The sequence below is a fragment of the Notolepis coatsorum genome (genome assembly GCF_963971535.1).
Source record: "Notolepis coatsorum genome assembly, chromosome: 8".
In the NCBI taxonomy this organism is placed as follows: domain Eukaryota; kingdom Metazoa; phylum Chordata; class Actinopteri; order Aulopiformes; family Paralepididae; genus Notolepis; species Notolepis coatsorum.
In genome coordinates, this window is record NC_140172.1 from 136,513,772 (window position 1) to 136,526,465 (window position 12,694).

General features: G+C 39.7%; 1 protein-coding gene across 1 annotated transcript in view; it reads left to right on the forward strand.

The window, feature by feature from the left end:
- stip1 (stress-induced phosphoprotein 1) overlaps nucleotides 1-12,476 on the forward strand; it is a 41,619-nt gene extending 29,143 nt beyond the window's left edge. The window contains exons 10-14 of the mRNA XM_084320873.1: nucleotides 429-553; nucleotides 7,263-7,299; nucleotides 8,269-8,372; nucleotides 8,794-8,969; nucleotides 10,517-12,476. Coding sequence (XP_084176999.1) covers nucleotides 429-553; nucleotides 7,263-7,299; nucleotides 8,269-8,372; nucleotides 8,794-8,969; nucleotides 10,517-10,589 — 515 coding nt within the window. The 3' untranslated portion in view covers nucleotides 10,590-12,476. The remainder of the gene's footprint in view (nucleotides 1-428; nucleotides 554-7,262; nucleotides 7,300-8,268; nucleotides 8,373-8,793; nucleotides 8,970-10,516) is intronic.
- Nucleotides 12,477-12,694: the final 218 nt, after the last annotated feature.

A 12,694-nucleotide genomic window follows, 5' to 3' on the forward strand; every position in this document is an offset into this window, starting at 1 on the left:
TGCTCTGCAGGAGACATTACTCTGTGTTTGTGCTCTGCAGGAGACAGTACTCTGTGTTTGTGCTCTGCAGGAGACATTACTCTGTGTTTGTGCTCTGCAGGAGACATTACTCTGTGTTTGTGCTCTGCAGGAGACATTACTCTGTGTTTGTGCTCTGCAGGAGACATTACTCTGTGTTTGTGCTCTGCAGGAGACAGTACTCTGTGTTTGTGCTCTGCAGGAGACATTACTCTGTGTTTGTGCTCTGCAGGAGACATTACTCTGTTTGTGCTCTGCAGGAGACATTACTCTGTGTTTGTGCTCTGCAGGAGACAGTACTCTGTGTTTGTGCTCTGCAGGAGACATTACTCTGCGTTTGTGCTCTGCAGGAGACATTACTCTGTGTTTGTGCTCTGCAGGAGACATTACTCTGTGTTTGTGCTCTGCAGGAGACTACCCCCTGGCCACGAGACATTACTCCGAGGCCATCAAGAGGAACCCTCAGGATGCCAAGCTCTTCAGCAACAGGGCGGCCTGCTACACCAAGCTGCTCGAGTTTCAACTCGCCCTCAAGGTAAACCGCCTGCAGCTCCACCAACGCCCCACGCTAGAGCGCCACTCTAATACGAAAATATGTAATATATTATATATATATACCGGTATATATTATATAGGGGTGGAACGGTTCACAAAATACACGGTTCGGTTCGTATCACGGTTTTGTGGTCACTTTTCGGTTCGATTCGATACGTTGTTAAAAAAAAAAAAATTAACACTCCAAAAATGTAAACATGCTTCTCATTTATTTGAAAAAAGAAAGTTTACAGCGGTTTGCCTTAACACTTTTGGGGCCACTGGGATCTGTCTAATCTCATTCTATAAGGCCAGCTTATCATAAGATAAAAAATTTAATGAACATCATTTACATGAGTGTATGCATAACATCACAGCATGATAAGGACGTAAATATGCCGGGAATAGCACAGGGCTAATTTCCACCCGTAGTCCTAGCCCAACCTTTTATTGTGCGTGAGGCTGTTTGTAGAGCAAAATCTATACTTTATATTATTGCTATCTGTCCATTGTCATTGTCAATTGACACTATAAACTGTCCCTTCAATATGCCTTAAATAAATAATTTTTTCATCAATACATTCCCATTTTATAGCGTCGTGAATATGAACTATATACCGCAATGGTCTGGGGTATTTCCTGGAAGGCGAGATACAGGGCGCTAAGCTAATAACGTTAAATCGAATGGCGTTTCGGCTATACACAAGCTAGAGCTAAAACTCAAAATGCATATTATCGGTATCATGGTCCACCATGAATGCATGAAAGGGGGGGGGGGAGGCGGCGGATGTCGTTTCTGATTATTGATTACCAATAACTGCATTAGCCTCATTTGCTGATCGGCTGGTTGGCTATCAAAGCAAGGCCTGATCAGCATGAAAAAGCTCTTACCGTGGGCCGGTTGGATCCCAAAAAGGATTTCCCAGTTATCGATCGCCATCTGGTAGATCGATATGTCCATTGGCTGATCCTATATTCCCTTACTGCATACTGAATTCAGCGTCCCAAAAAGTATTCCAGGCTACAGGCATAGCTTCAGGCTAACAGGAAATTTCACTGCAGGATGAAAAAAAACATCATCCGTTCTGCCACAGGGAACACTGCATTATCGAGACAGCGCCCCTACGAGGATCTGACCGGTAATGCAATTTTCCGAAACCCAAGAGTAGGGTAAATCTGCAGTGCCGCTCATGCATTAAAGCGTTCCGTCTCCAGACGGATTTCCGTCAATTTGATTGGGGAGATCCGTCCATTTGATTCGCAGTCTGACGGAAGTATTTGCATGATTTGTAGATGCATACAGATTGAAACAAAATTGAGCCAATCAGAGGCGCCAAATATGGAAAAGGGCTTTTTTTTCTATCGCGCCAAGCAGTCATCACTCAGCGACTCGAGAGACAGGATTACGCTGCTCACTCCGGAGGCTCGCTCCGCGGTTGCAGCTGCAGGCTATTGGGCGAGTGACAATTGCGAGGTCTGAGAAGTTTGTCCGCCACATGGCAGGGTAACAAAATAGTCATGTAGAATAATTAAAAACTGCGGTGTGTTTTGGTTTTACGAGTCGCCTTTTTTGCAACCTCACGCGTCAACTGCTTGTTTACCAACGTCACAGCCACCACGCTGCTTGCACTCGCTGCTATATACCGATTAGCTAACGTTAGCTTAATAGCGTCGGTTAAATGGAAGGAGTAAGCCGGCCACTAAAAAGAGAACCCACCGCGGGGTTCTCAGATGAAAAGGATCAGCGGGACCACCTAACAAAATTTCGAGAGGAGAGGACGTTTGAAGAGACAGGCTAGGCAGCGCTACTGGGGGCTGTAGTGGTGAGTTAACTTGTTCCGTGTGCCGCAACGATGTCAAAAAGAAAAACGGAAACAACACGTTTGTCATTGTCGTGTTACTTCACAGTACAATATGCGAGTCCCCTGCTGTGGTTGTGAGTATACGTTTATTAGCTTAACGCCGTAGCAACATCACACAGGTGTATCTGTAGACAGTCTCCTCCCCACCGTATATATTCTCTCCCCACCGTATGTATCTTTTTTCTACCACCACCCCCTCCTAATGTACAGTCTCCTCCCCATCATATGCATATAATCTCTCTTAGGATCTATGGGTAACAGTACTGTATATTTCTCTCCCACCCACCCCCTCCTAATGTACAGTCTCCTCCCCATATGTATATAATCTCTGTTAGGATCTATGGGTAACAGTACTGTATATTTTCTCCCACCCACCCACCCCCTCCTAATGTACAGTCTCCTCCCCATCATATGTATAATCTCTGTCAGCAGGGTGTCCGCGGATCCTTAAAAAGTCTTAAAAAGTCTTAAATTGGGTTATCAATAAGTAAGGCCTTAGTTTGTCTTAAAATGTCTTAAATCCATTTTCAGAGGTCTTAAAAATGCCATAGAAAGGAAAGATAAAATGCCATGTCATGTTTTATTATGAAATCTGGGGATTTGCTTTCGCCTTTCACGCAAAATGAAATGTGGCTCGGCTCTACCCGTAGTGTTTTTACCTGTGCCATCTGAGAACAGCGCGCGCGTGTGTGGTCAAAATGCCGGGAGGCTGCCGTTTTAATGAGCTCTGGCTCGGAGATATCAAATATAATTCATGGTTAAAAAGAGGAGAACATCCTTGAGTAGCCGTGTGCAAAATATGCAGAAAGGATTTTTACCATGTGGGAGTCTGCACGTTCGAGCCACGTTGAAAGGTGAGCCACTGAGCCATGGGTGTTATTAACGTGTATCGGCCTGGCTCGCCAGGTAACTAAGTTCGAGACTACAAGTGCTCCACACCTGTCTCCGTAAATGTTTGTTATAAAAATACCACTTCAATAATCGAAATAGTCAAGTAACAGGCAGAATACACTATTGGAATTACAAACTCGTGTTTACCGGACTCTGTTTTTCACTGCAGTGTTGTAGCATGTAGCATAGCTTAACGTTAGGCAAATCAACGTTAGCTAATTTCCTTTCATGTATTTCAAAACACGAAAACTTGTTGTGTATTGAAATGGTATTTTATTTTTATAACGGAACATTTACGGAGACTGGTGTGGAGCAGTTGTAGGTTGGAACGCAGTAACGTACTGTCTACCTGTATGTCGTGTATGTCATAAATGTTATGATGAATTGAAAATGGGGCACCCTGATGTAAACAAGACGAAAGTATTTCTCTGGTCTGCATCCCCTTAACAATTGTGTGTATTGAGCCGTACTGTATTGTACCCATTCTGCAATCTGTTAATAACGTTTTCAATCAAACGTGACGAGCCAGGCCAATTTTAGCATGTTTATTTATGGAATATGCAATCTAACAGCTAACGTGAACTTTACAGTTAATTACATGGATAATAATGTTAAGGTAGTTAGTTCATTCCAGGCCATCATTAGGCTCTAAAATTCATAGGCATTAGATGTCAACATTAAACAATAAACACTCTTAAAGTTAAGTGCAACCAGTGAGATTAAATTAATAAAACACTTTGTTTTATTTATAACATGCTGCTCATTTTTATTTAGGGAAGAAGCATCAAATTCTGATGAAAGCACGTCTAAATCCAGGTCCTGCATTAGTGGATTATTTCCAGCAGACAAGCAATGCATCAAGCAGCACAGCTACATCCACATCAACAGCCAGCCGTGTAGTGAGAGCCAGAGCAGCCAGTGGAGTAGCTTGCAGTGGAGTTGATTAATTGATTGATTGAAAACTTTATGAACAGATTGCAGAATGGGTACAATACAGTACGGCTCAATACACACAATTGTTAAGGGGATGCAGACCAGAGAAAGACGTTTGTCTTGTTTACATCAGGGTCCCCCATGTTCAATTCATCATGACATTTATGACATACAGATATACAGTACGTTACTGCATAACAGATCGGCTCAGCCAGGTTATATATGATGCCAAGTCTACATAATTTTGGTTGTTTAGCACAATAACATCTGATTTAATGTGATGGAAGAAGTGAAATAATCATTTTGAGTAAATATTTAATTTACCACAGCCGCATAAGATGCTGGAAAATCTTGAAAATGCACCTTGAAAATGCTTGAAAAGTGCTTGCATTTTGCCTTGGAAAAGGTGTACAAACCCTGCCTGGGGAGGGTGGTAATAGTTATGTGTTCTGACAGGTATCAGTCCTATGGTGATAATTAGGCCTGCCGCGATAAGCAATAAATCGATTAATTGCCGCGATAATTAAAAGTAATGCAATGATTTTGACGGGCGCGATTAATTGCTATTTGCGCCTTGTCAGTCACTGTCCGTGTGGGGGGCCGCTGGCCATACTACAGAGCACAGCTCCGTGGGGCAGTAGCAACGCCACATATAGTTTAACTACATTTCTCAATGGTGTTGCTCCTTTTAACCAAGTAGCGTTATTTATAGTGTAACGTTAGCTATTTTTAGACCCAAGTAGTTACTCGCTACTGCCCGGAGAAACTGGACTGCTAAATAAAGATGAAAGATCGAGTGTTGATTCTCATTCAAAGCTAACAACATTAGCTAACAAACGAAATACAACGTATAGCATAGCTACAACACAGAATAACGTTAATACAATTACATGCATCATTGTTTACAATGAACGGGTGGGGCTAGTCAAAGGACTGGACACGGGGACAAGTTAAACATGAATTCATTTATTATAACGTAGTAGGTAGTTTCGAGTCGTGCTGCAGTGCCTACGCGCCACAGCTATTCTATTATATACTGCTTTGACGCTTCCTCCTCATCGTTGATTGCCTGTAGTAGCTGCATCTAACGTTAGTAGCTAACGTTAAAACTAACCTAAAGTTAGTTGTTCACCAACAATCTCAATATTTGTTTTATCATTAGCTCAAAAACACAACCGGACGAGACAAGTTGGCCGCTCATAGGTGGCGGTGCCGCTAGGATAATAACAACAGTACTTCCGGTCCGGTCGGTGGGCTTCAAAATAAAAGTCTAAACACCGGAAAAGACGGCGCGGTGGGCTTCAAAATAAAAGTTTTGGGAAATAAATTTCTCAAAAAAAAATTCTCTAACCGGTCGCAATAATATCGCTTATCGCGATATTTTCGGGGGCAATTAATCGCCCAGCAAAATGTGTTATCGTGGCAGGCCTAGTGATAATCATGTGTTCTTACAGGTATCAGTCCTATGGTAGTATGTGTTCTGACGGAAATGTGGCTGTTGCACTTGCTGCTTGGCCCCTGGTATATTTTGTATAGCTATATTTGCTATTTATGTTTGGTCACCCCTTTGTTGAAATTCATCCAATCCAGTTACTCCTTTAACTTCAAGATTTTTAAGTTTCCAAGTTATTTTTTAATAAACATCTTTGGACCAACGTGTCCCTAAACTTAAACTAATTGGTGTCGTTGCATGATTTTTGCCATTTTGTTATTGTGAAATTGGTATTAAATTTAATTCTGAGTGGCATTAAAAAGTCTTAAATCTGACTGGGCTAAACCTGCAGATACCCTGTGTCAGGATCTATGGGTAACATTACTGTATATTTGCATATCGTATATGTCACAAATGTAACAGTACCTGTAGTATGTCCCTATGCCATAAATGTCATGATGTCAATGTCATGCATGTCATAAATGTCACTATGAATTGAAAATGGGGGACCCTGATGATGTAAACAAGACAAACGTCTTTCTCTGGTCTGCATCCCCTTAACAATTGTGTGTATTGAGCCATACTGTATTGTACCCATTCTGCAATCGGTTAAATATTGATTGATTGTTATAACAGATTGCAGAATGGGTACAATACAGTACAGCTCAATACACACAATTGTCAAGGGGTTGCAGACCAGAGAAAGACTTTCCTCTTTACATCAGTGTCCCCCATTTTCAATTCATCATAACATATATGACATACATGACATACAGATAGATAATACTGCTACATCTATACATTTATGACGTACCAGATTTACACAGTATTGTTTGTGATACAATACGAGTCTAAAAAAGAGAGCATATACATTTGACGAAGAAACTGTACATTGGAGGAGGTTGGGTGGAGGGGGGGGGGGACTGTACATTGGAGGTGGTTGGGGAGGGAAGGGTTGGGTAGGCGGGGTGGGGGGGTAACTGTACATTGGATTATCGACGAAACTGAAACAAGTAGGCTCCCTTAAAACGCTAACGCTATTAAAAAAAAATACAGTGGAGGTTAAAATAAGAATATGACTTGGCCTGAAAAAAAGGTTCAGTCAGGAGATTTTCTTTTGCTTTAAACCCTGTGTTTAAATGTGCTATATAAATACATTTGATTGATTGATTGATTGTGACTAGCTGCTCTAGTCTACCGGTTACAAGGTATAGTCAAAATCCATACCGTAGCGCAAATTCATACCGTTTATACCATTTATACCGTCCACCCCTAGTGAGTACTAGTAATATACTGCGAGTTTGTGGTTTTATATTTTTTATTTTACTTATTTCTTTTTTTTCTTTTTTTTCTTTTTTTTCTAATGTTTGGACCCCAGGAAGAGTAGTCTCACTTTGGTGTAGACTAATGGGGATCAACAATAAAAATAACGTGTGCTCCAATCAGATCCACTGGTTAGGTTAACGGAACTCACCAGGTCTGGTGATAAATGTCGAGCTGTAGCCAAAATGTGCCATTTTCTATCACATTGTAGCTTGTAACGGATGAATGTCCCTCCATGTTGAAAATGTCTCATTGCTTTTCTGCCTCAGGACTGTGAAGACTGCATCAGACTGGAACCTTCCTTCCGTAAGTCATGCATTTTAAATTACCCCTGTGTAGCTGATTTAAAGTCTGATCAAACTAATTTTTCCCCCTTTGTTATAGTGACATCCCTAAACATATATATATATATATTCCAAGGAGATGAAAGTAGCCAGTTACATTAACATACAATATTTTTTTTTATTTAATTTATATTGTCATTTAGCTGACACTTTTTTATCCAAAGCAACTTACAAATTGTGAACAAGTCAGCAGGAAGGGTACAAATCTGGCAACTAAGGGTCAAATAGTAACACGCTTGAGTGTTACTCTGAGTGCATAGTAGTATAGACATATTAGAATTATAAGTAATAATAATAACTTTATTTGTATAGCACCTTTCATACAGGGTATTGCAGTTCAAAGTGCTTTACATCAGTAAGACATAAAATCTGTGTAAAACAAACGGCAAGAGCAAAGCATAAAGTGGGATAAAATAATGCAGATATATTATATATACTACTTATTATATACATATGTATAGTAGTATATACATATTACCATGATGGGTATAAGTATAGTAGTATAGACATATTAGCATGATAGTTGGTAGTATAAGTATAGTAGCATAGTAGATGGGTACACATAGTAGTAAAAAGTTAAGTTAAAGGCCACACCCCTAACCTCTAACCCCCTCTGTGTTCACAGTTAAAGGCCACACCCCTAACCTCTAATCCCTTCTGTGTCCACAGTTAAAGGCCACACCCCTAACCTCTAATCCCCCCTCTGTCCACAGTTAAAGGCCACACCCCTAACCTCTAACCCCCTCTGTGTCCACAGCCAAAGGCCCACCTTAACCTCTAACCCCCTCTGTGTCCACAGTTAAAGGCCACACCCCTAACCTCTAATCCCTTCTGTGTCCCCAGTTAAATGCCACACCCCTAACCTCTAATCCCCCCTCTGTCCACAGTTAAAGGCCACACCTCTAACCTCTAACCCCCTCTGTGTTCACAGTTAAAGGCTACACACGCAAGGCAGGCATTCTGGAGGCCATGAAAGACTTTACTAAAGCAGTGGATGCTTATCAGAAGGCCCTGGAGATCGACTCGTCCTCAAAGGTATGATGTCACATGACAACACGGGGGCGCCCTCACTCCCACACAGGGGGGGTCCTCCTCTCTCCTCCCACACAGGGGGGTCCTCCTCTCTCCCACACAGGGGGCATCCTCGCTCCTCCCACACAGGGGGGCACCTCCGCTCCCTTACTTTTAATGCATTAAAAGTTAAAATAAAAGATGGTTCCTGTGTTTTCAGTGTTCCCCCTTCAATGTTATTGGCAAACAGACTAACGGGATATAAAAATGTAATTAAAAAAAACCACACATGTATATAAAATGAATAACAACTCAAATGATCAATCAACAATCTTTCCAGAATTGTTTACGGTCATTTAAAAACTTAACAGATTTGTTAAGACATTCCCCTTCAGAGTTAATAAATTCTTTCTATAATTGCGACCCCCCCCCACTCCCCGTACAGGAAGCCACAGAGGGCATCCAGCGCTGCATCATGAGCCAGGGCTCTGTGAGGAACGACAGCCCAGAGGACGTCAAGCGGAGGGCCATGTCCGACCCGGAGGTGCAGCAGATCATGAGCGACCCGGCCATGCGCATGATCCTGGAGCAGATGCAGAAAGACCCCCAGGCGCTCAGCGAGTAAGTGCCCCTGTCAATCATCTGACTTCTCGCATCACGTGACTTTTTTTCTTTCTCTTATTTTTCTGGATCATATCCCACAAACCTGAACATTATTGCCATAAAACGGAACACAGTTAGTTTCTCTACCTTTCTGTGAACGTATAGTAAAAAAAAAAAGCGGCGTTGCAATCTGATAAATGTCGGTGAAATTTACATTATAAAAGAATATTATTATTACAGTAGATTTCATTCACGGTTTTTGCTGCACTGTCAGGGGCGCCTGGTGATACCGATCCATAGTCTTTTATAGGCCTGATATTCTATATTCATATTTCAAATAGCATGTGTCCGGGTGGCAGAATTCAGTACTGTATCTACAAAACCTCCTGTTAAGCATCTGCCCTTTATTCATTTGCTTAGATTTTTTGTACACGTGATCGCAAGAAGGTGCTGAATACATGTGATATAAAAGTAACAGTCTGTAAATATACATGTTCAGATATAAAAGGAACAGTCTGTAAATATTAGGGCTCTCTTAAATACTTCGAAGCTTCGTTCGATGGGCATGGGATTCGAATATGAAAATAAAATTTGAATATATAAAAATTCTTTTTATTTTTAAATTTTTTTTTGCAAAATCAACTGCCTCTCTTTGTTAACTACAACAAGCAATGCCGTTTGTTATTTAAGATGAGGTCGGACTCGGCACTGACAGATTTGTGTTCATTGTGCTGCTTTTATAAAGCCTCAAATGACTGCTTATAATATTCCATGAAAGCAAAGTGTTTCGTTTGTCTAAGATTTTAAAAGGTTTAAACTTTACCGCACTGACAAAGTTGAACAAAGTGCTGCTGTACAAGTCCCACAACATTAAAAAAAAAATATATATATAATTTATAATTTTTTTATCTCGAAGCTTCGAATTAAGATCTAATCTCGGCCCCGAAGCTTCGAATTCCAAAAAAATTAGGTCAGCCCTAGTAAATATACATGGTCAGATATAAAAGCCTACTTTTCTCAAGACTGGTTGTTTCTTTAGTCTATAGACTAGACTGCATGCAAGTGAAAGGGCTCCAGCATGAAACTACAAATATATTACTAGTAGGGATGCTCGATATTGGCTTTTTTACCGATACCGATATTGCAAGGTCCCCCATGTCTTGTTGTGGAATTAACATAACATTATGCATACTTTTGACAATAAATTAAATCGGAATTTGTTCTTACTTGCTTGCCTGGGTAAATAAAGGTTATAAAAAAATAATAATTTATACCGATATTTTCCGATATCACATTTTAATGCCAATATCAGTAGGCTGATAATATTGGACATCCCTAATTACTAGCATGAAACTACAAATATATTACTAGCATGAAACTACAAATATATTACTAGCATGAAACTACAAATGATGGGATGTTATTTAAGTTATTTGCTGTTAACCTTTGCTTAGAAAATTGCCAAATGTTTGAGGATGCAAATTGTCTGTATTTTCCTTTTTTAAGAAAAGGTTTATTAAGAACATTTATTCATATTTTTTTATCTTTTCTTTTTGACCCTCCAGTCACCTAAAGAATCCAGGTATTGCTCAAAAGATTCAGAAGCTCATAGATGTGGGACTGATAGCCATCCGGTGATGAGGAACCTTCAAAGACCAGAGTGGGAATACAAACGCCATTACCTCCAAACCCCCCACCCTCCTCTATACGTCATCATTCTACTGTCCTCGCTCTGCTTTTCACCTGTACTTTATGAAACTTCAAAATATCACAAAGCTTACATTGTATTTAAGAAAGCATCTCCTCTGTCAAACTGCAACACAAGGGCTCTGCAGAACCGCCTCTTTAACCCTTTCACTACCACACTACAGAATGTTAACCCTTTCACTACCACACTACAGACCGTTAACCGTCTAGTGTGGTAGTGAAAGGTTAACCTTCTGTAGTGTGGTAGTGAAAGGTTAACCTTCTGTAGTGTGGTAGTGAAAGGGTTAAAACAATGTCAAATGGTGGGGGAAGTTTGGCCAGATGGCCGATGGCCACTCATAATAATTGAGGTTCTGTGTTTAGGGTGGAATCTTTCTTTTTGTAAAGGAACACCATGCAATTTAAGAATTCATCTGTTCATATGGTTAAGGACAGTTACAGTAGTAGTCTTCGTTTGGCCCTTAGCTCTCTGGTTTCTGAATTTGAGAGCTATGTTCACAAATATTGATGCAAGATGGACCCAGACCATAGGAAAAACCTGAATTCTTTAGGCAGCGAAAAGTGGAGTTGTAACATCAATATGTTATTGTCAAATAAAATTTCTTTGCATAATTACCTCGAATAACAGCATATTGTATGTATTGATAGAATTGTTAAGTTTTTTTTTTTTTTTTTTTTTTTTTTTTTATAATTCTGCTGGATGAGGCTACTTGGCATTCAAACTGCATAATTAAAATGTACCGTCAGCTAACTTAAAAATGTGATTTTATCCAACTTCTACACCGTCTCACTTGGCTCTCATATAAAAATTCACGAGCAAAGATGTAATCATGGCACCATCCTTTTAAGCAGTGGGTTCATGAGGAACGCGGTCTTCATTTTGAAATGTGTTAATGTAATTATTCCAAGCTATTTATTTTGATGATAAAATGTTGCACTTAGCTTTTAAATTGAATGGTGTTCCTCATTAAGAACATAAAACCTTATCAAACTATAGTGGCCTCCGTGGATTGATAAATTACGATAAATGATGGCATCATACCAGTAATTCAGTTGTGTTGCATTTCTTTGTACATCACTGCATTCGTGAAAACCTTGTATCTGAAAAGAAAAATTGCCTTATTTTCAAATTCACAACCAACCATTATTGAATTCAATGTATTTCATGTTAAATTTACTCGTCACATAACGAAACAAGTTTCAATTTGACTTGCAAGGTTTTCACAGGACATCAGTGATACAGTGGTTCTTGTGTGTATTGCAAGGTTCTCTTGAACTGAAATGTAAACATTCTTAAAAAATAAAATAAAATATAAAAATGAAACTTGAGTTGAAGGGGAAAAACCTACCGCTTAACTAAAATGCCTCCAAAGCTAACAAATAAAATGTAAAAAGATAAATAAATGGAAACTGAATTCTTGGCTTATTTTTTATTTTTTTTTCATTTGGACAGTTTTAGAGATGCACAAGTAATCTGTCTACAGTTTCTCAAATCTGTTTGTGGATGTTTTGCACAATGTTACTTGCCACCATCATTTAGAGGTCCAGCAGTTGGAATTATTATTTGTTGAAAGTGAGATTGAGGCATACATGGCAATCTACGGCAAACAAATTGGTATTTGCATTCAGCAGAATGTTTTTCTGCCAAGATCTTTTCATACTGGTGCATCCCTACAAAGAATCCTGTAGTTTATGTCCCTAGAGCAGGGGTGGGCAATTATTTTTCCCGGGGGGCCGAATGAGCAACTGAAAATATGTTGGGGGGCCGGGCCAAAATTCCAAACTCAATTATGCATAATATACATTTTATTTCTATATAAAAAGCAGTAAATGGCATTGTTTTGACCCCTGGTAAGAGTGTATGTTATTATTTGGCAATTAAAAGGTGAGGTTATAGCTTTCAAAAATATCATTTATTCAAATAGAATTTATTTCCAAAATGATAAACAAAATGTGAAACATTAATAACAAAGGGAATTTTGAGTTTCATATACTATTGAAACAAGGATTTTCTTAGCTTTCTAAAGACATCACAT